Below are 26,650 nucleotides of genomic sequence, written 5' to 3' on the forward strand. Positions count from 1 at the left end.
AATTCACCTGGTGATTTAACAAACAATAAAAAAAAATCTGAAATGATTCTAATACGATAAATCAGTAAAAGAATACAGATAAACATGTCTGATAACTATATTTCCCTCCCTGATTTGACTGAAATGAGCTAGAGGCCTTGGCAACTCAATGATTCTACCAAAATCCCGTATCTGATTTGAATAAAACATAGAAAATTATACATAGACTTTGGTTTCATGTATTTTTTCAGGAACACATGCACACACACACACACACACACACACACACACACAAACACACACTACACAAATACAGACACACTCACAAACACACACACACACACACACATACACACGCACACACACTACACACACAAAACAACAAACACACACACACACACGCACGCACACATCACAACACACCCCCTCCCCCCAGCTCCCCCCCCCTGCACCACCCTCCTCCCCACACACACACACCCTCTAACCAACCACCCACCCACCGACAACACTCTCAACCCACTCACCATGCTTCAGGTCCACGTAGTACAGGCCCCCTCCCTCCCCGCGCAGCTGAAAGTTGTACACGGCGTCCACTTTGCGCACCAGCGACTCGCTCAGCACGCACTGCGTCGCCTGCACCAGGTCCTTCACACACAGCATGCTGGCCGGCATGGTGGAAGGCTTGGCACCGCCCACATCCCCTCCTGCTGAGGAGCCTCCGGGGATGGACAGGCGGGTAGAGCTCAGAGTGGTGGTGCTCGAGTTGTGGGGCGTGGGGGGTGCGGGAGTTGTCGGGGGGGAGGAGAAGAGGGAGGAGGCCATGGAGGAGGGTTCTGAGGTGGTGGTGGTGGTGTTGTCATATGTCTCGGACGCTGGGGTGACCAGAGTCACTGGGATGTGGGGGGCCTGTGGTTCCTTTGGCAGCGGCAGTCCTGCAAGAAAAAGCAGATTGCCGCCACTACTACAGCCAGATTTCTGGTGGCTCATCATGACAGTCCAGCAAAACAGATAATCACTACCACAATTCCATGTCGTAACGACAATCCAGCAAAACAGATAACCACCATCTTTCTGGGTCGTAAGGACAATCCTGCAAACCAGATAAACACTACCAGGATTTTGTGCCATAGTGACAATCCTGCAAAACAGACAACCACCAGGTTTCTGGGTCGTAACAACAATCCTGCAGAACAGACAACCACTAGGTTTCTCGGTCATAACAATCCTGCAGAACAGACAACCACCAGGATTCTGGGTCATAACAACAATCCTGCAGAACAGACAACCACCAGGTTTCTGGGTCGTAACAGCAATCCTGCAAAACAGACAACCACCAGGTTTCTGGGTCATAACAATCCTGCAGAACAGACAACCACCAGGTTTCTGGGTCATAACAATCCTGCAAAACAGACAACCACCAGGTTTCTGGGTCGTAACAACAATCCTGCAGAACAGACAACCACCAGGTTTCTGGGTCGTAACAACAATCCTGCAGAACAGACAACCACCAGGTTTCTGGGTCATAACAATCCTGCAGAACAGACAACCACCAGGTTTCTGGGTCATAACAATCCTGCAGAACAGACAACCACCAGCTTTCTGGGTCATAACAATCCTGCAAAACAGACAACCAACAGATTTCTGGGTCATAACAATCCTGCAGAACAGACAACCACCAGGTTTCTGGGTCATAACAATCCTGCAGAACAGACAACCACCAGGTTTCTGGGTCGTAACAACAATCCTGCAAAACAGACAACCACCAGGTTTCTGGGTCATAACAATCCTGCAAAACAGACAACCACCAGGTTTCTCGGTCATAACAATCCTGCAGAACAGACAACCACCAGGTTTCTGGGTCATAACAATCCTGCAGAACAGACAACCACCAGGTTTCTGGGTCATAACAATCCTGCAAAACAGACAACCACCAGGTTTCTGGGTCATAACAATCCTGCAGAACAGACAACCACCAGGTTTCTGGGTCATAACAATCCTGCAGAACAGACAACCACCAGGTTTCTCGGTCATAACAATCCTGCAAAACAGACAACCACCAGGATTCTGGGTCGTAACAACAATCCTGCAAAACAGACAACCACCAGGTTTCTGGGTCGTAACAACAATCCTGCAGAACAGACAACCACCAGGTTTCTGGGTCATAACAATCCTGCAGAACAGACAACCACCAGCAACCAACAGATTTCTGGGTCATAACAATCCTGCAAAACAGACAACCAACAGATTTCTGGGTCATAACAATCCTGCAGAACAGACAACCACCAGGTTTCTGGGTCATAACAATCCTGCAGAACAGACAACCACCAGGTTTCTGGGTCGTAACAACAATCCTGCAAAACAGACAACCACCAGGTTTCTCGGTCATAACAATCCTGCAAAACAGACAACCACCAGGTTTCTCGGTCATAACAATCCTGCAGAACAGACAACCACCAGGTTTCTGGGTCATAACAATCCTGCAAAACAGACAACCACCAGGTTTCTGGGTCATAACAATCCTGCAGAACAGACAACCACCAGGTTTCTGGGTCATAACAATCCTGCAGAACAGACAACCACCAGGTTTCTTGGTCATAACAATCCTGCAGAACAGACAACCACCAGGTTTCTGGGTCATAACAATCCTGCAGAACAGACAACCACCAGGTTTCTGGGTCATAACAATCCTGCAAAACAGACAACCACCAGGTTTCTGGGTCGTAACAACAATCCTGCAGAACAGACAACCAACAGATTTCTGGGTCATAACAATCCTGCAAAACAGACAACCAACAGATTTCTGGGTCATAACAATCCTGCAGAACAGACAACCACCAGGTTTCTGGGTCATAACAATCCTGCAGAACAGACAACCACCAGGTTTCTGGGTCGTAACAACAATCCTGCAAAACAGACAACCACCAGGTTTCTGGGTCATAACAATCCTGCAAAACAGACAACAACCAGGTTTCTCGGTCATAACAATCCTGCAGAACAGACAACCACCAGGTTTCTGGGTCATAACAATCCTGCAGAACAGACAACCACCAGGTTTCTGGGTCATAACAATCCTGCAAAACAGACAACCACCAGGTTTCTGGGTCATAACAATCCTGCAGAACAGACAACCACCAGGTTTCTGGGTCATAACAATCCTGCAGAACAGACAACCACCAGGTTTCTCGGTCATAACAATCCTGCAAAACAGACAACCACCAGGATTCTGGGTCGTAACAACAATCCTGCAAAACAGACAACCACCAGGTTTCTGGGTCGTAACAACAATCCTGCAGAACAGACAACCACCAGGTTTCTCGGTCATAACAATCCTGCAAAACAGACAACCACCAGGTTTCTGGGTCATAACAATCCTGCAGAACAGACAACCACCAGGTTTCTGGGTCATAACAGCAATCCTGCAAAACAGACAACCACCAGGTTTCTGGGTCATAACAATCCTGCAGAACAGACAACCACCAGGTTTCTGGGTCATAACAATCCTGCAGAACAGACAACCACCAGGTTTCTGGGTCATAACAATCCTGCAGAACAGACAACCACCAGGTTTCTGGGTCATAACAATCCTGCAGAACAGACAACCACCAGGTTTCTCGGTCATAACAACAATCATGCAAATCAGACACCACCAGGTTTCTGGGTCATTAGTTAACCCCTTGGTTGCTGAAGCTCGGTAAAAAAAAAAAAGAAAAAAAACACTGTGGCATACATTTGACGGGCGCAATAGCCTAGTGGTTTAAGCGTTCGACTTTCAATCTGAGGGTCCTGGGTTCGAATCTCGGTGACGGCGCCTGGTGGGTAAAGGGTGGAGATTTTTCTGATCTCCCAGGTCAACATATGTGCAGACCTGCTAGTGATTCTGTTGGGTTACACTGCTGGTCAGGCATCTGCTTGGTAGATGTGGTGTTGCGTATATGGATTTGACCGAACGCAGTGACGCCTCCTTGTGCTACTGATACTGACACTGATGCAGAAGATCAAATATGCACGTTAAAGATAATAATAATAATAATGTACATTTATATAGCACCCTTTCTCTCTAATAGCTCAGGGCGCTTTACATGAAAGAAAAATATTACAAGTTACATAAAACATTCATGACCACTCTTTCTCAAAAACCCCTCCCCCCCTTACTCCCCCCACACACTCTCCCTTTCCCACTCTACATACATCCAAAGTGAGCTGACAGGGGTGGTGTTGGAGAACAAGGAAGCTGAGAGTACTTATAGATAGGTTTTAAAAAGATGAGTCTTTAGTGATGAGCGAAAAGCAGAAATAGAATCAGATGCACAGATATGATAAGGAAGGTTATTCCAGATGTGAGGAGCAGCAAAGAAGAAAGAACATTCACCATAGGTTCTTGTATTGACAAGAGGAAATTTCAAAAGGTTCTTTGCTGATTTAGAAAACTGAACTGTGGCATCAACAACCACTATAGAGGCAGGAAAAAAAGTAGATGTGGAAATTCTTGCAGAGGAAATAATCATAGCTTCAGTTTTGTCATCATTCAACTTTACTTTGTTGAATATCATCCACAATTTAACATCAAAAATACAATCCTGCATTGACAGAATCAGACTGTGTACTTGGTTTGGTTCTGCAGACTTTTGTAGCTGAGTATCATCAGCAAAAGAGTGGTGAAGAACAGAATGGCCAGAAATGACATCAGAAAGAGGAGCAGTGTACAGAACAAACAGAACGGGGCCCAGGACAGAGCCTTGTGGCACACCATAGGAGATCAGGGTTGGATCAGACTTAAATTTACTAACAGAGACAATCTGGAAGCGGTTGGATAGGTATGAAGAAAACCAACTCAGAACTGTTGAGTGAATCCCAAAAACATGTTCAAGTCTGGAAAGGAGTATGCTGTGGTCTGTTGTGTCAAACGCAGCCGACAGATCGAGCAAAGTTAACACAGATAGCTTACCTTCATCAACAGACAGTAACAGGTCATTAACTACTTTCAACAAAGCAGTTTCAGTGCTATGGGCAGATCTATATGCTGACTGAAAGGAAGAGAACAGGTTGTTTAACCCTTTGAGCCCTGACCACCGCTTTACCGGTGGTGGGGAGGGGTGGCATAATGCCTGGCCACCGGTTGAGCGGTGCGTAAACACTTGTGTCATGTTTTGCTACTGGTTGACTTATATTGAAGAGCCAATCAGAAAAACCGTAATATTCTAACGTCAGCGAACGTAGTACCAACATTGCCGCGCCTTTTCACTGTGTTTTGTGCATGTGCTTTGGATAAAAAAGATCGATTTCTACCATGAAGCGTGCAGAGTCTCAACCGGACACGCCTCCTTTGATCAACTGATTCTGCATGCTCAGATTCATTTTCAACATCACTATCTGCAGCAAAATCATCCGATTCGAATTCCACCTCACTATCAGAGTAATCATTGTCATACTCTACTTTCGATAAATCATCAAGCATATCAATTACTTGCTGCGTTGTGTACAGTTGTTTTCTCGCACATTTTGTCCCTGATTTCTGCCCTGACAGGCCAGGTTCAGACTCTCTGCACGCTTCAAGTGTTTACGCACCGCTCAACCGGGGGCTGGGCATTATGTCATTTTTCTCTGCCACCGATCAAACGGTGGTCAGGGCTCAAAGGGTTTAATATCAATTATTTGCAAATTTTGGCTCAGGAGCTCAGGCAGAAGGGTTAAAATTGCTCAGGAACTCAGGGCTCAAAGGGTTAATGCTAAATGGTCTGAAAGTTGGGAGAGAACAATTTTTTCAATAATTTTGGACACAAAAGCAAGGATGGATACAGGGCAAAAACATTTTTAGGTCATTGTGATCCAGAGTGGCTTTCTTTAGCAGGGGCTTAACAAGTACGGTTTTGTATACACCAGGGAAGACACCAGAAATTAAAGAATCATTTATAACTTTTGTAAGTGCAGGCAAAACAACACCCAAACACTCTTACAGTAGTGGTGTGGGAAGGGGGTCCAGGTCACATGTTTTTGGAGCAGACTTTTTCAACACACTAAGTGGAGTGATGGCCTAGAGGTAACGCGTCCACCTAGGAAGCGAGAAAATCTGAGCGCGCTGGTTCGAATCACGGCTCGGCCGCCGTTATTTTCTCCCCCTCCACTAGACCTTGAGTGGTGGTCTGGACGCTAGTCATTCGGATGAGACGATAAACCGAGGTCCCGTGTGCAGCATTCACTTAGCGCACGTAAAAGAACCCACGGCAACAAGAGGGTTGTTCCTGGCAAAATTCTATAGAAAAATCCACTTCGATAGGGAAAACAAATGAAACTGCACGCAGGAAAAAATACAAAAAAATGGGTGGCGCTGTAGTGTAGCGACGCGCTCTCCCTGGGGAGAGCAGCCCGAATTTCACACAGAGAAATCTGCTGTGATAAAAAGAAATACAAATACAAATACAAAGTACATGTGACTCTGAAACAGGTGTGAAAGCAACAAAAGGAACACCTTGAAATTCTTTTCCCAAGGGATGTGACACAAACTGACTGTGAACCCAGTTCTTTCCTGAGGTTAACAATTTTTGAGCAGAAAAAATCTGAAAAGATCCTGTAATCCATGTCAGTGTTCAGTGGGTTATGGAGACATGAAAATACCCAGCATGCATGAACCATGACAGAGTAATCGGCAAATCGATGTTGGTCGTGTAACAGAAAGAAAGAAAAAAAGAAAGAAAAAAGTGCAAGTCTTTTGTGTGCTCTTCAAGTAATGGTGAGTTTGATTCTGCTAAACAAAGTAATGCAGTCCTAAGTTACACAAAGAAGTCTAAAATAAAGAGTTGGTGACTGACAACCTGACCTGTATTGTAAGCTCTGTCCTGGTCTCATGAGGTGACAGCTCTTCACTGTCAATTAAGATTACTGACAATGCAATAGCCAAGTGGTCAAAGCGTTGGACTTTCAATCAGAGGATCCGGAGTTCAAATCTCGGTAACGGCGCTTGGTGGGTTAAGGGTGCAGATTTTTCCAATCTTACAGGTCAAAATATGTGCAGACCTGCTAGTGCCTGAACCCCCTTCGTGTGTGTATACACGCAGAAGATCAAATCTGCATGTTAAAGCTCCTGTAATCCATGTCAGCGTTCAGTAAGTTATGGAAACAAGAACATACCCAGCATGCACACCCCTAAAATGGAGTATGGCTGCCTACATGGCGGGGTAAATAAACAAAATGGTAATACACATAAAATGTTATATGTCTGTCTGAGTGTGTATGTCTGAAATATGACTAAATGACACAGGAAACGAATGATGAGCGCCCAATGGCAGCCGTCATTCAGCTCTACCCAGGTAGGCAGCCTGTTGTGCAAATGACCCCAAGTTTGTAAAACGCTTACAGCTTGGTCTCTGACTAAAATTAGCCACTATATAAGTATCCACATCATCATTACCTGAGCAAAACTAAAATAAATGAATGAAAAACATCACAACCAAACGCACCCTGAGAGGTCAAAAAAGCTGTGGCCAACTGCTCAAAAGCTTCCGGTACATCACCCCCAGTGAGACTCTGAACAGCCGCTCCGATGCTGCCGCCAAGACTGGCAAGGCCGGGTGGCATGACGAAGGTAGGCTTAGGCTGATTGGTTGGCGGCTTCTGCAGCACTTTGATCTGAGATCTGCGTATGCGAAAAGAATGGGTTTTTTTTTCTGATCGTTATTTAAAACAAACTTTATATATACATATATAACTATATATTAACTATATCCATCTATCTATATATATATAGATACATATAGGTAGGTAGATAGATAGACAGAGATATATACATATAGATATATATAGATATAATTAACAAATAGTAAAGAGTGGTAACTCTCTCCATTCACAAGGTACACAACTTCCAAGTCAGTGCTGCTTACGCTACCGATTCAGCTAGCACACAGGTAAATAAAAGGTACATTGGAACAAACCCAAACACTTCCTCAAAAAAGGAAGCGCCAGGCCTGTCCTTATACCGATCATTTGACATGTGCACACAGCAGCAAAGACAGAAAAAAATGTACAAACACAAATTAGCTTTTATTCAAGACTGGCATAGCCTCTTTAATCCTGAACAAGCCACACAGAACACATGGACAATACAGAACAAACACATGGTTGCCTAGGTGGTTTTTCAACGTTGACTTGCCTTTGCTGCTGTGTGCACGTCCAATGCTTCTTTTTTGAGAAAGTGTCTGCGTAAGAAGCACCACCCCCGAAAGCGGAGTATGGCTGCCTACATGGCGGGGTAAAAAAACGGTCATACACGTAAAAGCGCACTCACGAGTGAACGTGGGAGTTGCAACCCACGAACAAAGAAGAAGAAGAAGAAGCAGCACTGACTTGAAGCTGTGTACCTTGTGAATGGAGAGAGTTACCGCTCTTTACTATATGTTGATCATTTCCTTTCCTGGCCTCATTATTTGTTAATTTCTAATTTTAATACTATCACAGAATGATCAGTTCTGTATCCGTATTGTATATCTGTACACAATGAATCAAGCATTCAGACAAAAGGAAAAAAAATCAAGTCAGCTTTGCTGTAAAGGAGTAGTCCTGCGCCAGGTAAATCGTTTGCTTTCAGGATTTAATTCTCTCCATATGTCTACAAAGTACTAAATCTGAAATAATGTCATCAATTTTTTTCTCTTGCTTTTGGATTATTCACTTGTTTACAATTGTAAGCATCAAAGTTTGGATCAAGTACTAGATTCCAATCTCCTCCAATGATTAAATTTGGACAGCCAACTGACGGGCGCAACAGCCGAGTGGTTAAAGCGTTGGACTGTCAATCTGAGGATCCCGGGTTCGAATCACGGTGACGGCGCCTGGTGGGTAAAGGGTGGAGATTTTTATGATATCCCAGGTCAACATATGTGCAGACCTGCTTGTGCCTGAACCCCCTTCGTGTGTATACGCAAGCAGATCAAATACGCACGTTAAAGATCCTGTAATCCATGTCAGCGTTCGGTGGGTTATGGAAACAAGAACATACCCAGCATGCACACCCCCGAAAACGGAGTATGGCTGCCTACATGGCGGGGTAAAAACGGTCATACACGTAAACGCAGAAGAAGAAGAAGGACAGCCAACTTTTGTTATATTTTCTTCTAAATCTGTTTAGAATTCAGGGGTATCTCTATTGGGACCGTATCATCATTACTACTCACATGTCCAGCCGGCATATTTCAATGCCCCATGCATCAGCCATCTTGTTGCACTTATCCTGTCAAAAAAACAAAATAACATAAACGAGTGAGAGAAAGAATGGAAAATCTCTCTTTTCTTCCATACAAATATATCTCCAGTCACAACTGGAATTTTGTGTAAATGCACCCTAACAAAGGAATTTTAATTCCTCAATAAGTCAAAGGAATTAAAAAAAAATTTTTTAAAGGTGAGAGTTTGTGTACATATATGTACTTACATACATGCATATTGTGTGTGTGTGTGTGTGTGTGTGTGTGTGTGTGTGTGTGTGCCTATACAAGTACACTTGTCTTTACAATTACTTTCATCTGGGCACAAAAGCCAGTCTTGTGATTCTGCACACACGTACACACAAAAATTAACATGCATGCTACATTTTCACGTGCCTCACATTCCAATGTTCCATCTTCTTTTCCTCCTGTTTGATATCCATCAGACCCATAATTTCGGAATCAAGTTCACAAAAATGTTGTACTCTCTCAATCACTATGTTTGCTTTGTTAGAGCACCTATGATTATGAGATTCTGTATTCCTTCTGAAATTAATGACTGATTTTCACTGTGAGGATCAGGAATTATTTGGCCTCATCTGTTCATGATTTGATTTTATGATTATGTAATCAATGAATATGAAAAAAAAAATCTACTGACTCTGTAAGTTGCTACTGTAAACTTCTTCAAGAGTTAGTAAAGGTTTCCTTCGTACATAATTACTAACAGCTTCTTTCCAAAGATCCGTTATCTATTCTATCTACGCCTTATATATCTTTCACTTTGCAGATATGAAAACTGTTTCCACATATCAAAACAAGCACACACACACACACACACACACACACACACACACACACTCACACACATCAAGTTAACCCCCTGCCCCTCCCACCCCACTCCACTTTTTCTTTTTTCTTTCCATCTTGAATGGATAGATGTAAAATCGAAGACTAATTCTCTAACAGAGCTGGCAACACACACACACACACACACTCTCTCTCTCTCTCTCACCAATTAATGTGTCCTTTGTGCGGGGAATCCAGAGAGGATGAAGTCCATTTTGTTTTGAAATGTCCTGTCCTTAATGACCTACGAATCCAGCTCATTCCTAAAAAATATTATGTATATCCATGTACGTTTCGACTGTGTTTACTGATGTCATCGGTGGATGAAAACACCATACGTAGTTTTATTGGAGCTTGTTATGGAATATTCTGCACTGTTTGGATTAACAATTACAATGACACATACTAAACAAAATTTTGTTGTTGCCCCCTGTTCATATGGGGCTATGGCCTTGACTGAATAAACCATCTTGAATCATGAATCTCTCTCACCAACCTACCTGCACCTCCTGAGCGATGGCGTTGCGCTGACCCTCGATCCTGGCAAGGGGCTGGGCCACCAGCGTGTTGTGCAGGCTGTTGTTGAGCAGCTCGCGGGTCGACTGGTCCAGGTTCTGCACCGAGGTGATGGTCAGCTCTGGACGTACGATGCGGTAGTACACGTCCGCGCCCAGCTCGATGATGGCCCGGTCGCTGGTTATCACCTGGTCATCAAGGAGGGAAGGTGGCAGAACGGTTAAGGCGCTTATCTGCCAATACAGAGAGTCCGTGAGGGTCTGGGTTTGAATCCCGCTCTCGCCCTTTCTCATGAGATTGATGGGTGCAATAGCCGAATGGTTAAAGCACTGGACTTTCAATCTGAGGGTCCTGGGTTCGAATCTCGGTGCACCTGGTGGGTAAAGGGTGGAGATTTTTTCCGATCTCCCAGGTCAACATATGTGCAGACCTGCTAGTGCCTCAACCGCCTTCGTGTGTATGCGCACGCGGAAGATCAAATACGCACGTTAAAGATCCTGTAATCCATGTCAGCGATCGGTGGGTTATGGAAACAAGAACATACCCAGCATGCACACCCCTGAAAACAGAGTATGACTGCCTACATGGCAGGGTAAATAAATAATAAAAAAAACAAAACGCTCATACACGTAAAATGTTACATGTCGGTCTGAGTGTGTATGTGTGTGCGTCTGAAATCTGATTGACTGACACAGGAAATGAATGATGAGCACCCAGTGGCAGCCATCAGTCGGCTCTACCCAGGTAGGCAGCCTGTGATGCAAATGTCCTCGTGTATGTAAAGCGCTTAGAGCTTGGTCTCTGACCGAGGATAGGCGCTATATAAGTATCCACATCAATCAATCAAAAAAACCATACTAAGCATCCAGTCAATCAGATGAGACGATAAACTGAAGTCCTGAGCACAGCACGCACAAGGCACACTGAAAAAAAAACCAAAACCTGTGGCAATGAGAGTGTTGTCTCCTGGCAAAATTCTGCAGACAAAAAAAAAAATCCAATCTGATAGGTACACAAATACATATGCATGGACTTAAGGCCAGACACGGTAGTACAAAAATGTATGAAATAAACTTGAAGTTTATGGCTTTCTGTGACATAGTATGCAAAGATATTGGACTAAACATGTCTAAAAAGGTCATTTTGTGCAATTTGTCGTGACGGTTTCCATGGTAACGAATCCAAAATGGCCGACAAACCAAAAATTGAAAAGCTTAAAACTTCGGTACCTTTATAGATATGTTATTTCTGTTTGTTTTATTTGATTTATTTGTATTTGTTCTTTATTATAGTGCAATGGTATTTTGGAATTTGAATAAATACTTTTTTTTGTTGTTGTTGTTGAAATGTATATAAATTCCTTGACATAATGTTTTTCAAATGAGTGTATATTCATTCTTTTACTAGTACTATACAAACCACTGCACTATAATAAAGATGAATACATAAAGAAAGAAAGTACCAAGTTTGAACATGCTAACTTTTAAAGTTTTTGAGCCTTAGCATTTTGAAAAAATGGTATTACGAAGACAAAATACAAAACTGAGAAAACAGGAAAAGAAAGAGATGTGCTTGTACTCACAAGAACTCACACATGTTGATGCTGTTTGAAGCTTTATTTAAGTGACTATAGTACCCAGGTGAAACGGACTATAAAGATTAGATGTTGAAGAGAGCAAATTAGGCGAAAAAACGAAAATCGCAAAAAAATCATGATTTTGGTCAAAATTTCACTACCATGTCTGGCCTTAAGACCTGACTGAGCAAGATGGGTTGTGCTACTTCATCAGGCCTCTGCCTAGCACTAGCAGATGTGGTGCAGCATATATGGATTTGTCCGAATGCAGCGACACCTCCTTGAGAAACTGAAACTGACACCAGTTCAGCACAATACAATGGCCAGGGCTGTGCCCAGGGCAAGCGCTCAGTTGAGCTTCACACACGAACACACATGCACACCCTACACATGCACACACACACACACACACACACTGACTGACTGAAACCATTTATTGTCAGATTAACTGTTTGTTGTACTGACATTTTCGCAACCATTTGAATAAATATTAACTGAGCAACACAAAGAAATTCTAATTTGAGAAAAAAAAAAGATATGAATTTAAAAAGAACATATTTAACAAATCAATTTACCAAATTTCATTAATATCATTATCTCAAAAAATATTCTAACACACACACTCACACACACACACACACACACTACAGCAAAAAAAATATATATATTGTTGCTGTTTATTCAATGTTCCACCATGACCATGAAAAAATACACATGCACCCCCAGCTCGATGATGGCCCGGTCGCTGGTTATCACCTGAGACTGACGGGGGCAGAAATAGCCGAGTGGTTAAAGCATTGGGACTTTCAATCTGAGGGTCCCCCGAGGTCTGAATCTCAGTAAAGCCCGGAAAACTGAGTATGGCTGCTTACATGGCTGGGTAAAAATGGTCATACATGGAAAAAGCCCACTCATGTACATACAAATGAACGTGGGAGTTGCAGCCAACGAATGACGAGGAATCTTGGTAATGGCACCTGGTGGGTACAAGGGTGGAGATTTTTTTCCCTGATCTCCCATGTCAAGATAAGTGCAGACCTGGCTTAGTGCCTGTACCCCCCCTTCATGTATCAGTATATGCAAGCAGAAGATCAAATACGCATGTTAAACATCCTGTAATCCATGTCAGCATTCGGCGGTGAGTTATGGAAGCAAGAACATACCTAGCATGCACACCCCCGAAAACAGAGTATGACTGCCTAACAATCATACACGTAAGCCCACTCATGTACATACAAGTGAACCTGGGAGTTGCAGCCCTCAAACAAAGAAGAAGAAGATCGCCTGTCACCAGTACAGCACAATACAATGGCCGGGGCTGACCCCCCCAGGCAAGCACGCAGTTGAAGCACAGAAGAAACGCTTCAAAACTGCCTCAAAGTGTCCCTCAAAGACCTCAACACTGATGCCAGGAATCGCTTGCTCTGGACCGCGCCTACCCTGGCAAAAGCAGGATGACTAAAGGAGCGCACGGCAGCAGGAAACAGTCGCACCACAGAGGCTCAGAGGAAACACACCGTGTGCAAGGCACGAGCTACCTCCACTTCCACTGCACCACCTGCCCACACACGTTGCCCACGTGTGGGTGAGCTTTCCGGGCCTGGGTTGGCCTCAGCAGTCACCTCCGGACCCACAGTCACCGCTTCACCATCTGACACTGAAGGCATGATCATCTTCAGTTTCAGTTTCTACAGAAGGCGTCAATGCCTTTGGACATATCCATAAACACTACACCACATCTGCTAGGCAGATGCCTGACCAGCAGCATAACCCATGCAATATAATACAAAGTACAATACAATACAATACAATACAATACAACACAACACAACACAACATCACTTTATTAATCTCTCACACTCACAGGGAAATTTTTGTGTCTGCTCAATCGTCAAAATTACATGTAAACACTATGATAAGACCATACAGACATAAATGCACACACTTTTTTTTTTTTTAAAGATATGAACAGCATAAAAATTGAACTCAACTTTCTTTTACAAAGGCACACACACACACACACACACACACACACAAACACACATACATGCGCATGCCCCATTCTAACTTACCTGCTGAGGAGGAACAGTGAAGGCTTTCAGTCGCACGTCCACCTTGTGGCAGCGATCAACAAATGGCATGACAAACACCATCCCTGCAAAGGAACAGACATAGATACAGATACACACACACACACACACACACACAATAGATAGATGTACATATATATACATATATATATATATATATATATATATATATATAGTAAACTTTGTTATCTCTTTAACTTTAATGAAACCCTCTTGATATATTCATATATGTGTGTGTGTGTATGTGTGTGTGTGTGTGCGCGCGTGCATGCGCACATGCATTAAAAAAAAACACATAAGATTACAATAACACATTTAAGAACATTTGACATTATCAAAACAATGAATTGTGAGAAGGAAAACAAAAACCTACAAACAGTTTCGTTAAAATATATAGGTAGCCAAGGCAGAGACACAGAGAGAGAGAGAGAGAGAGAGAGAGAGAGAGAGAGAGAGAGAGAGAGAACTCAGAACTCAGAACTCAAAACTGTTTTATTGTAGAAGGCCTTCTGACCCATTACAATGTTGAGCACACACACACACCCCATCCCACAATGAGAGAGAGAGAGAGAGAGAGAGAGAGAGAGAGAGAGAGAGAGTTGATACTCTCGTGTAAATAGTATAAAAAAAAAAAACCATCTCTCTTAGTATGACAGAAATTAGTAAATTCGACATCCTGTTATGGTTTCTAATATCAAACCATTCAAAACTTCGATAAAAATCACTGGATTTTCCTCTTCCTTTATATTTAATTCTTAGTGCCTGAAAGAATCTTGGTAATAGTTTTGCTTTTACTCTCAAGCCTCCTTCAAAGCTATCAGAATTTATTAGTTACACCTTGAACCATTTATTTTGTTATTTCTTTTCGAATGAGTGTTCCAAAGATAATCATTTTACTGCGTTTGGCATGGTTGTAGTATCAAATTCCCAAAGACTACTTTAAACATTCTGATAAATTTAATATAGAACCTAGATACTTTTTTTTTGTAACAACACTGCATTAAAAAATATATACATGTTCCATGATTTCATAATGATTAGTATGTAACTCTAAGCAAACATAATACTCAACTTTCCAAAAATTTACCATCAACTGATACATGATGTAATGTTCATCCATACTTATCTGACGACAAAGAATTCCGTTTGAATTTTAACGGACTTTATTTTCAAACTGAGCAGTCCCATTTGAAGCTCCTGCCTGGCTCTGGACCATTACACACAACATGGATAAATAAGGAAAAAAAAAAAGTAAGTGAAAATAACAGATGACGCACCACTGAATCGAAAAAAAAAAAAAAATCAGTCCAAAAGAAGTCTGCATTAGTGATACTTCGTAACATTATGTAACATACTAGTCTACCAGAATATTTGTGTGAAGACTTCAGAGTACAGTTGGAACTCTGTGTGTGTCAAACTGAAGTGGAAAAAAAAGTGAAAATTAAAATCTAATTTTTTTTTTTTTTTTTTTTTTTTTTTTAATAAAAAAAGATTTGTTATATATACACTTCAGCTCCATCACCATTTGCAGCTCATACCTGGCCCCTTAACCTTGTACAGCTGACCCCATCTGAATACCACCAGTCGTTCATGTTGTGGCACCATCTGCAGAGAATTATTTGTATCAGCACATCAGAATGGGCATTTCCATCATGTGTGTGTGTGTGTGTGTGTGTGTGTGCGCGCGCGCGCGTGCGCGCGTGCATATAAATATATATGTGTGTGTGTGTGTATGTGCGTGTGCTTGTGTGTGTGTGTATGCATGTATGCATGTGTGTGTGTGTGTGTGTGTTTGTGTGAGTAAGCGTGTGTGTGTCTGTCTGTTTCTCTGTGTGTCTGTCTGTCAGCTTGTGTGCATAAATCAGAATGTGCCTTGATACTTATATCAATTTCAAATTTTACTTTAAAAGATAAGAAATACATAAAAACTTCTTTTTTTTTATTCATAAATCAAACACATACACTGTCTCTTCTATTTTCTCTCCATATGGATTTGTTTATAAGCTGACGCTGAATGCAGGAGGAGGACTTATTAAGTGTAATCAAGTCTGTCATTAACTAAGTGTTAATGTGTGTTGTCAAGTGTGTTAAAAACTTGTCATTAGTGGCATTAAGAAACACATTTCAGATGTCAATAAATAATCAAAGCTTAGTAAACAGAAATGATTGTCAGTTAAATCTAATCTTTTATATGATTAAGTTTCATGTTCCTTATGAGTATCATTTATAAATCACATCCACACACATGCATGCATGTATGCAAATGAACACACACACATGCGCACGCGCGCACACACACACACACACACACATTAATGCACACACTCACTCACTACCTACCTACAGGTTTATTTGTAGCATACATGTAAATTGTAATGCATGCATAATTATCAACATTCACTACAGCTCAGAGACCACTATCACACACACCAAACGCACGAACGCATGCACACACACACACACACTCACACATACAAAGGATGAGAGACAGGCAGAGATGGGCAGAACATTTTGTGAATTACCTTTATAGCGAACCAAACGGAAATAGGGAAAGTCACAAGAAACAGTAAGAAGACAAGTGCATTCAGGATTACGTAGCAGACTTTGTCCATTAATGATCTGCTGTCTGCAACACAGAAGAAGAAAAGACATTATTACTGATTACATATTAAATCATTCTTTTGATTTTGAAACCCAACATTCATGAGCATCTTTCAAGATCCTCTCTATTACAACATTATAAATCTAACACTGTTAGTCTTAGTTTCTCTCTCTCTTGTACAATGTTCTAAATCTAACTCTGCTTCTCTCAGTCTCTCTCTCCGTTTAAGAGAGAAATATGTCTGCCATCTCTCTCTTTCTTTCTATTTCATTCTCATTATTTAGCTGAGAAGTTGGGATGTTATGCATGCACTTAAACTGTTTAATTATAAGTAGATCTTTATAAACCAATCACACGTAAAATGTCATTAACTCTTTGGAGATGCGCCGGTGCTTCGGCGCCGGCGCTCTGCCCGCTCAGAATGACGTGCCGTAGTGTAGGATTCTGCGGATCGCGGAATTTTTTTTCATACACTCCGCAGTGTTCAATTGAAGGGAAACTAATCAGGCTGTCTTGAGGGATCAGTCTATGAAAAACTGAGTTATTTCCCCTTGACCGTTAACGGCGTGAAAGGTTGGTGACTTTTCTGGACTGGGTGAGATTTCGATCTTTACATAACCAACCAGTGTTGTCATCTTCTTTTTTTTTCTTCTTTTTTTTTTAACAGTTTGTTGTGCAACATTTGACTTCAAACTGATTCATGTGAATCAGGGAACCTTATTGTGTGGGAAAATCATCTTATGCTGCCTTGTGGATTAGCTGATGGATATGACATGCCTGGTGGGTACAGTATACCTATTTTTCAATTTTTCAATTTAAAATATTTTTAAAATATTTAGCAGCATTTAATGAGAAAACTGTTTTAAAATGTTAAAAGAAGAGATGGTAAACTTTCTAGTGATATATAATTTGTATGTCTTTGTCTCTGTGTGTTGAATTTTTCAAATATGTCCATATTTGCCCATCACAGTAAAACTACACGCACTATTTAACTACATCTCCATAGAGTTAATACATTATATGTGTGCATCTATAAAGGTCAGTTGACGCACTTCTTTGCGAATGTCTGTATAAGCAAAACATTGCTACCAAGATCTGTATGACCATCTATCAAAATGTATGTCAAGGATTAAAGTTAGACATCAATGATCAGTCACTGATGCATGAAACTTTGAACACAACAAAAGTCAAAGTCGGTCGGGCCAAAATGCATTTTCTAGGCTTCTCACTCTGAAAAAAAGTCACAAAAAAACAGTTTGAAGTTTTGAAAATCCAGATCATCGCTGTTGTTCATGCACATTCTGATGTTAAACAGACAAATATAGAAACACAAAAAAACGAAAAAATAAACACTTATACCTTGCAGGCTCATTCTAAAAGAGAAAAAAAAGTCACCAGAAAACAGTTTGAAATTCTGAAAATTTAAATCATTACTGTGGTTCTTCTGAATTTTTATGTTAAATGGACAAAATAACTTATACAGAAAATGACTTGAAAATCAGTGTTGACATCTTGGACCCTAACTAAAACGGGCCCCCGGGTGTACAATAACTCTTGACACTTCCACAAAAATGAAACTTCATATTTGCCAAACTGTACCAACAAACAAGAGCAACTGCTAACATCACCAACCACTGCATGGGAAATACATGTGTACATTAATTTTTGTCCACTGTCTGACTCCATCTGTCATGATTTATGGACAGAGCTCTCCCTCTCTCTCTCTCTCTGTTCTCACCCCCCCCATACTGACCACGGACCTTTCCCGTCCGTCCCAGGCCCGAAAGGAAAACACAACAAACGACGACCGAGAGACTCGCTACTTTGAGATCTAATATCCTTGGATAGCGCGCACGTTACGATAATCATATCGATTTGATCAAAACGACACCTTTCGCTCCGGCACAACTAAGCAACGTATCATAAATACATCAACTCATCTAAAACAGCACAAACAAAGTAAACAAAGAAACTGTAAGAAAAGAAAAGAGACGTAGAGGAGGAGGAAGGAGGGGAGGCTGTAAACAGTTGTCATCTTTGTAGATCTAAATATTCAGAGTTCATTTTCTCAATCTGGCCTGCTGTCGCAATCAGGCTTGATTGTCAAACACACACACACACACACACACACACACATACACACACACACGAGTTTGCCTGCTCCAGTAAGCTTCTCGCCGTCCATGATGTTTCAGGGTTTGTCAGGGAAGAGAAACGCATTATCAAACGAAAACCCTGAAAAGTTCAGTCCCTTGAACGGCCGGATGGAAAAAAAAAAAAAAGAAAAAAAAATAAACAAAAAACACCGTGCATTCACATTGTGGATGATTATTTGTGGTCGTGCGTGCTCGATATAAATGCCTTTCGCAACAAAAAGCAATTTGTTGTGCACATTTTTCTTTTGTCCGTATCCATTACAGTCGCCTGTGGTCATCGGATACGAAGATGGCGCACTAACAGAATGCACGACAGGGCGAACATCGGAAAGAAAGACCTATTGCGAAGCCAATATACGTAATTATTATGTCATATCAATGTCGCGGCTTTCAGACTTGTTCAGCCTTTTGCCTGAACTTAGGGTGTTGTTTCTGTTTTGTTTTGTTTTTGTTTGTTTTTGTTGTTGTTGTCTTTAAATAGTATTTACATGAGTGTGCAGTTATGCAATGGCTTGCTTTCAATGGCGAAATTCATTGGAAGCTATATTCCTTCCACTGTATACCTAACATTTTCTTTAGTAAGTACTCCTGCGGTGATGAGCATATTTGTTCTACAATTAACAACGACACTGGTAAATAAATGCGAAAAAAAAGGTTTGATTTTGTGAATGCTTTACGCTGTTTTTAGTAGGTGTCCCCTAGTATGAGTACTGTCATCTAAAGTAAAAAGCTTTTGTGTGCTGCTCCAGTCATAATGCCCATGCAAAATCTTATACGCCTCAGTCACATCACCCCTTCACCTAAAATGTTTGAGATTACAAAATAGAGCTACGCGCCAGGAGCATGCACAGAAAAACAACCACTGAGCACAAAGAAAGAAGGAAAATAGAGACCCAGTTACAATCAGTTCTGAATTAGTGACTACCAGGCAGCTGACAATTAATGGTCGTGCTGAAAACATACCACCACTGCTGCCCATTTTCACGCGCCGAAACTCTAGAAGACTAGAACACCAGCGCCGTCGCTGGAATATGATCGAATATATAATTACCTTTAACTTCAAGGCTACGACGATGTCGAGCTACGAACGTTTAAGTCTGCCTGCAGAAGTGACCTACGGGGACAGTTTCATAAACTCCAGAAAAACCGACATAGGCGCAACGTTAGATGATAGTTATTCTCGAACAGGGTTGTTCCCCTCTGAAACAGCTTGTCAGACAGTGTGTCAGTAATACACGCTCTATAAATTTCTAAAAGAATCAGTGGAAAAATGTGTCCACCCTGTACTCACCAGCATGTCAAAGGTAGGTAGGTAAAGTAGTAGTAGTAGTAGTAGTAGTTTTACTTAGCTCCATGTGCCTGCTCAGCATGTTGTTAAGTACTTATAGTTCTTACTCTGCAGAACGACGAACAGGCCCCTTGAAGGGGGGGCCTCAATCGTCGAAATACAACCCACAAAGAAAAGCAGAAACAGCTCCAAGTGACGTCAAACTACAACGTGACGACATTGGTGATGTCAATATAACACAATACTGCCTTCCAGAACCTACCCACATGCCCTTTTACTTCACGACGTGATGAACAATGGTGACGAAAAATGACTTGGAATGCGGTCGCCACTTGGAAGCTCGGTCATCAAAGAAAATAACGCAGTTATAGATGCAAAAGAACCATCAGTCGGCAGTGCCAACATGGAAAAATGTTGTTGTTTTTTTCCTAAAAGGAATATATATATATATATGTACCTGTACCTGAAAGTAGGCTATTGCTCGGATTGCGCCAGTGAGAAATAAGACCTTTGGTGTGAAACGGATAAGATCGAAGATGTTCAACATCCTGAAAAGATCCAGACATGCGACAGAAGATGATGCTAGCGTCGCAGACTGACGACTAGGAGGACGCGGGTTCGAATCCCAGTGGAGGTGGGTTTTTCGACCCGCGGCCGGCCCCTACCCAGATTTCAGTGCGCTATGGGCTCAAATGGGAAGACTGGGACCACACAGTCGAGAATCAACCACTTCACGGATGCGTCTTTGGGTGTGTTGCTCTTATTTCCTGACCAATATTGCAAGTGTCTGTATCTCTCGGACCTGGTTGACGCTGGGGTATCATTTTGACAGTTAGCGTAGAGTACAGCCTTGCCCTGTAGTCCCAAACCGAAATGGACTTCCATAGCAGCATTGTCATTATCATCGTCATCGTTATTCTCTTCCCTCTTCATCATCGATTATGTGGCCTTTCAAGTGCTACTTCCATGGTGACCTCAGTTTTGATACCCCCTCACTCCCACGCTTGGGGTGAGTCTTGTCAAGGTCTTCAGTGTCAGCGGATTCATGGGGCACTGCCACTGAAGGGATCCACTCTGGGGGAGACGCTCATTCAGTCTGCCTCTGCGACTAAGCCATCATTGTGGTCAGTAGGAAGCTTAGTAGGTGGTGTCCTAAGTACGTTAAATCATAACATGGAGTAACGAACACCACCAAAGTAATGCCACTGAAACGGTGCAGATGATGGGGCAGCAAAAAATAATAAATAAAGTAAAAAAAGACGCAGGCTGTTGTTGAGAATGGGAAAGAAAATAGATAATTACAAAAAGGAAGAAGCAGTAGAGAAAAGCAGAGAAAAGTAGAGACCCCACAATGGATTGTCAGACAGCTCCAGACATTACAAATCTCCTCCGGCATTTATGCAAGAAATTTGGAGTCAAGAGAGAGAGAGTCAAGGCCCTCAGAGCAGAAACTATGCATCAAAAACTGAAAATTGGAATCCGAGGAACACATCTCCACTGGTAAGTGCCATCTCCTACAGCCTGTCTCCAGTGTAAACTGTTCCTTGGAGAAGAGGGGGAAGACTGTTCTGACCTGCTGGGAAATCTGGAAAGGAGAAACTAGCGGTGGCAAACAGCTATAATTTCTTCTCTTTAAAAAAAAACAAAAAAAAAAACATGTTGCCCCACTTCAAAGTTGGAATCAGAATCTCCTAACAACAGTGACAACCTGTCTTGAGACTGAAGTTGGAGAGACTGAGGATAGCGCTGCCGCTTCCACTCCCAACTTTTCAAGTTTCAGCAGTGTCAGTTCTGGTGCCAGTGTGCTGCTTGCTTATGAGGATGACTGTTATGTGGAAGAGATGAACAAAATTCTCAGTGGTCTGTATGCCATTGTAAACTTAAAAACATAAATGTGTTTTGAATCCAGGAAACGTGAAAGTGGTCAGACAGACCAGAAAAAGATCAGGTCCATGCAACGTTTGTTATTGCATCAATTTTGACATGACCTTGAGAAACAGGTGTTCCTGGATTCTCCCTCATGCTGCAGCTCTGCAGAAGCAGAATTCTAAATTCAGGCAGATGTACTTTGAAAACTGACATGAGGTATTTATGTCATTGTGTGTGCGTATCTGTGTTTGGAGGGTGGGTGTGTGTGTGTATTTTTGGTGTGGGGCTTGGGTACGTAAATTTGTCGGTTCAGGATTGGGCCTTGCTGTTTGTGAGACTGAAAATTGTCGCACATGCATTTTGTATTTCTCTTCTCTGTCTGTTTATGATTGTGCATTTCTACACTCCTGTCAATGTGTGTGCATGTGTGGATGCACTTTTTTTTCTTCCCTGCATTATAATTCATATGTTAATGTTCTACACAAACTGAGGGCAGGCTCCGAAGGCCTGATCAGCATATATATTGGGGTTTTGTGAAGATCAGGCATCTTTTTTTTTCTTTTTTTTTTTTTAGAGCAGATGTGGCATAGTGCATATGGATTATTCTGCATGCTTTGACCCCTCCTTGAAACTGAAAACTAAGCAAAACAAGGGGACCTGTTACACAACTTCCCTATCACTCTTTCCTTGACTTTAAATTTTATAGCCTAGACTATCTGGATATGATTTGTGATAACCTGCCCTTGGAGGAGGAGTGTGTGGGTGGAAGGACAAAGGACTTTTCAGAATTTTCAAAAACATTGGACATTGTCAAGTAGCATCACGTACTGAGTATTAACATATACACACACATCATTTTATCATAATATCTTATAAAAGAAAGAAACCATACTTTTTTCCACAAAAAATGCCATTTTGGTTTTTAATGAAAAGCTATTTTATGGTGTCAGTGTCAAAAACACTAGTTTAATTGTATTAATCATTTAATGCACATCAAATTAAAGAGTTTCAGAACTCTGTGTAAATCATCCCTTTTACGGTGGAGGCTTGACATTACGCAGTTTGAAAAAAAAAACACATAAAAAAAACCCCCAGACATTTCATGTTGTTTTCTACATGCAACTTTTGAACAGAGAAATGTACAAACTTTTGCTTTGTTTTTTTGGACAAGCTTGGTTTTGAAACCTTTTTCATATCTACGCTGCTGGCACATGTATAGTATACACTTTGATACGTTACACCACATCTGCCACACACAAAAAAAAGGAGCAGATGCCTGACCTTGACATAAACCCAATGCCCTGATCAGGCCTTGACAGCCTACCCATGCTTTATGTTAGACTAACATGAACATGGAGTGAAAGGAAAAAAACAGAAATACATTAAAAACTAAGTAAAATATAGTCATGTGAAAGATATGTAATCATTCATAGCATAAAATGATACAAAATTGCATTCCAAGTCAAACACACTTGTTTCTCTGGATGATAATACACTAAATGAGCAAAACCAGGGACAGAGAACATGTAACGATATAGTATCTAGGCCAATGAAACAAAGAGCAAAGTGATGTTCTGAATCAGTTCATATGGTTCTTCCTCTGTCCTTGCAAAAATTCTACAGTTCCTGAGTAAGTAGAATCATATTTAAAAAAATGAAAATAAAAATAAAAAAACTGCTTGGGAGCACTTTCAAAGTTCCCAAACAAAATATGATGAATAATACATAAACTTAGGAAAGCAACAACAAAAAAATCATTTCCACATGGACAGAAAAATAGCATCCCTCATGTGTAGCTCCAGATAGAAAACTTAACAAAAAATACTAAAAATATTCCACACATTTGTGAACAAAATATCAGACTTTAATGTATTCTTTCCTGTGAAAAAAGTGTGATGCTCAAAAGCATCACATAATTTTTTTACTTACCTGTTACCTTTTTCTTCTTCTTCGTTTGAGGGCTGCTACTCCCATGTTCACTTGTATACAAGTGGGCTTTTACGTGTATGACAGTTTTTACCCCGCCATGTAGGCAGCCATACTCCATTTTCAGGGGTGTGCATGCTGGGTATGTTCTTGTTTCCATAACCCACCGAATGTTGACATGGATTACAGGATCTTCAACATGCGTATTTGATCTTCTGCTTGCGTATACACATGAAGAGGGTTCTGGCACAAGCAGGTCTGCACTTATGTTGGCCTGGGAGATCAGAAAAATCTGCACTCATTTCGCAACAGGCGCCGTTATTGAAATTCAAATCCAGGACCCTCAGATTGAAAGTCCAACACTTTAACCACTCGACTATTGCGCCCATCACTTCACCTTCACCTTCACCTCTCCCGTAGTCTGGGTTCAGACCGTTGGGGCACCGCTGCTGACCTGGCCACCACCCCTCTCCACTCTTCACGGTTTTCTGATTTCCTCAGGGCGTCACCGAGCGTCAAGCCTGTCCACCCCCGGATGTTGTCTTCCCATCTCTTCTTCTGCCGTCCTCTCCTTCTGCCTCCTTGTACGGTGCCTTGCAGGAACGTTTTGGCAAGACCAGATGATCGGGAGATGTGTCCATACCACCTAAGTTTGCGTTTTTTCACTATGGACAGAAGGTCTTCGTAGGGTCCAATACTTTGCTTGATTCTGTTCTTCACTTCCGTGTTAGTGATGTGGTCTCTGTAGGAGATGCCAAGTAGTCTACGAAAGCATCTCATCTCGACAGCTTGGATTCTTCTCTCGATGTCCGCAGTCAGGGTCCAAGTCTCGCAGGCGTAGAGCAATATTGATATAACCAGGGAATGCATCAGTCTGATTTTTGAGCTGAGAGCGATGTTTTTGTTGTTCCAGATGGTGTTCAGCTTGTTGAGTGCCATTGTTGTTTGGGCAATTCTCGAGAGTACTTCTGGTTTAGATCCCATCACTTACCTGTTACCAACTCTAAACATTTTTGTGACTGAATCAGCACCATAAACCTTCAGACATTCTGTTCATGGACATTTTTCATCAACCAACTCTTAATGTTTGACTTTTTTCCTGAATCTGACAGTCCTAAAAAATAGATTAGGGATTGTATTCCTTTTTCAGATCTAAACATATTCTTAAAATGGATAAGTATTAAAGCAGTAAGAAATCATCAAACACCTCCACACATGCATGAAACACACACACACACACACACACACACACACACACCATATATATATATATATATATATATATATATATATATATACACTTGCCACAACTCCCATACCCCACTTCCCGTACTGCCCACCCCTCTCCTCACTTCTTTACTATTTAAGCTTTTGTTTCATCTAATATCCTTATTGAAAAGATGTGAAGCACATGCACATGTAGTGATATAGTCATCATATACGTGTATGAGTACACACCACGACACACACACACACACACACACACACACACACACACACACACACACACAAACGCACTCTCACACACACACAAACGCACTCTCTCTCTCTCTCTCTAAAACGATTCGTTCGTTCTCACTCTCACTCTCTCACACACACACACACACACACACACACACACACACACACACACACTCGCTCACTGCGCCTTTAAGATATCAAGAAAAACGTACCGCTTTCAAACTGCACATCACTTTCCAGCTGAATTTTACTGTCAGTCGAATACGTAAACGCAGATTTATAATTCCTGGATGAACCATTGGAAAACGTGAACACCGACGAATAATCGAAGGTTGACCCACCAGTTGAACCAAACCCAAACCCAGATTCCATCGTGTCCTCGGTTGGAAGTCTTGAATAACGTGCAGACATGTTGGAAGTTTCACTGTCGGCACTGTTTGCTATGGATGTATATTGCTCAACTTCTATTGGGAGAATACATGAAAGGATTTACATGCATGCATATTTCGCAATATTTGCGGTGCCCATCGATATCGTCGGGTCAGCCATGATGTCAACAAAGAGGAGACAACTGTAGCAGGAAATCTTTTTCCCGGAATCTATGCCTATGCTTGCACACTCGCGCAGTAACAGAGACATTGAAAGAACAGAGTATGTGATACCACCACAAAACATTTACATAAACAATATAAATGTTTATATCTTTTTTTTTATTGGAGAGGGTATTCATGGGGAGAGAGCCAAACTAAAATGTCTTCTTGTGAGGCAGTTCAGTGTATCAACTCAGCTGGTGGTTGTGCTTGCGTCCCGGCACAGCAGGGCCACGACAGCGTGACATGTTCTTGGAGGCTGGGGGAGTGAGGGGTGCAGTTAACTCTCACCACACTGAGCTTCATCATAGTCTCGATTATGGTCTTTTTCTCTCGATGTCTGAGGTGCCAGTGTGAGTAGGGCTGCTCTGTCAGTGTGGACTCTCTCACCGTGGCCAGTTCATCTGCTCTTTCGTTTGTCTCGGATGCTTCAGGTATTCTCACAGCAAACACACACACACACACACACACACACACACACACACACACACACACACTGATCCCGACCTTAGTGGATCTTATCCATACTACGATTAACACTGACGGATCATTAT

General features: G+C 41.8%; 1 protein-coding gene across 1 annotated transcript in view; it reads right to left on the bottom strand.

The window, feature by feature from the left end:
• LOC143283437 (stomatin-like protein 1) overlaps positions 1–26,049 on the bottom strand; it is a 28,508-nt gene extending 2,459 nt beyond the window's left edge. Inside the window, exons 1-8 of the mRNA XM_076589674.1 lie at positions 25,719–26,049; positions 16,727–16,830; positions 15,743–15,809; positions 14,187–14,269; positions 10,523–10,726; positions 9,144–9,199; positions 7,434–7,609; positions 504–911 (exon numbers count right to left, since the gene is read on the bottom strand). Of these exons, the coding sequence (XP_076445789.1) occupies positions 504–911; positions 7,434–7,609; positions 9,144–9,199; positions 10,523–10,726; positions 14,187–14,269; positions 15,743–15,809; positions 16,727–16,830; positions 25,719–25,917 (1,297 nt within the window). The 5' untranslated portion in view covers positions 25,918–26,049. The remainder of the gene's footprint in view (positions 1–503; positions 912–7,433; positions 7,610–9,143; positions 9,200–10,522; positions 10,727–14,186; positions 14,270–15,742; positions 15,810–16,726; positions 16,831–25,718) is intronic.
• Between the last annotated feature and the right edge of the window lie 601 nt (positions 26,050–26,650).

The sequence above is a fragment of the Babylonia areolata genome, chromosome 6, assembly GCF_041734735.1.
Source record: "Babylonia areolata isolate BAREFJ2019XMU chromosome 6, ASM4173473v1, whole genome shotgun sequence".
Taxonomy (NCBI): domain Eukaryota; kingdom Metazoa; phylum Mollusca; class Gastropoda; order Neogastropoda; family Buccinidae; genus Babylonia; species Babylonia areolata.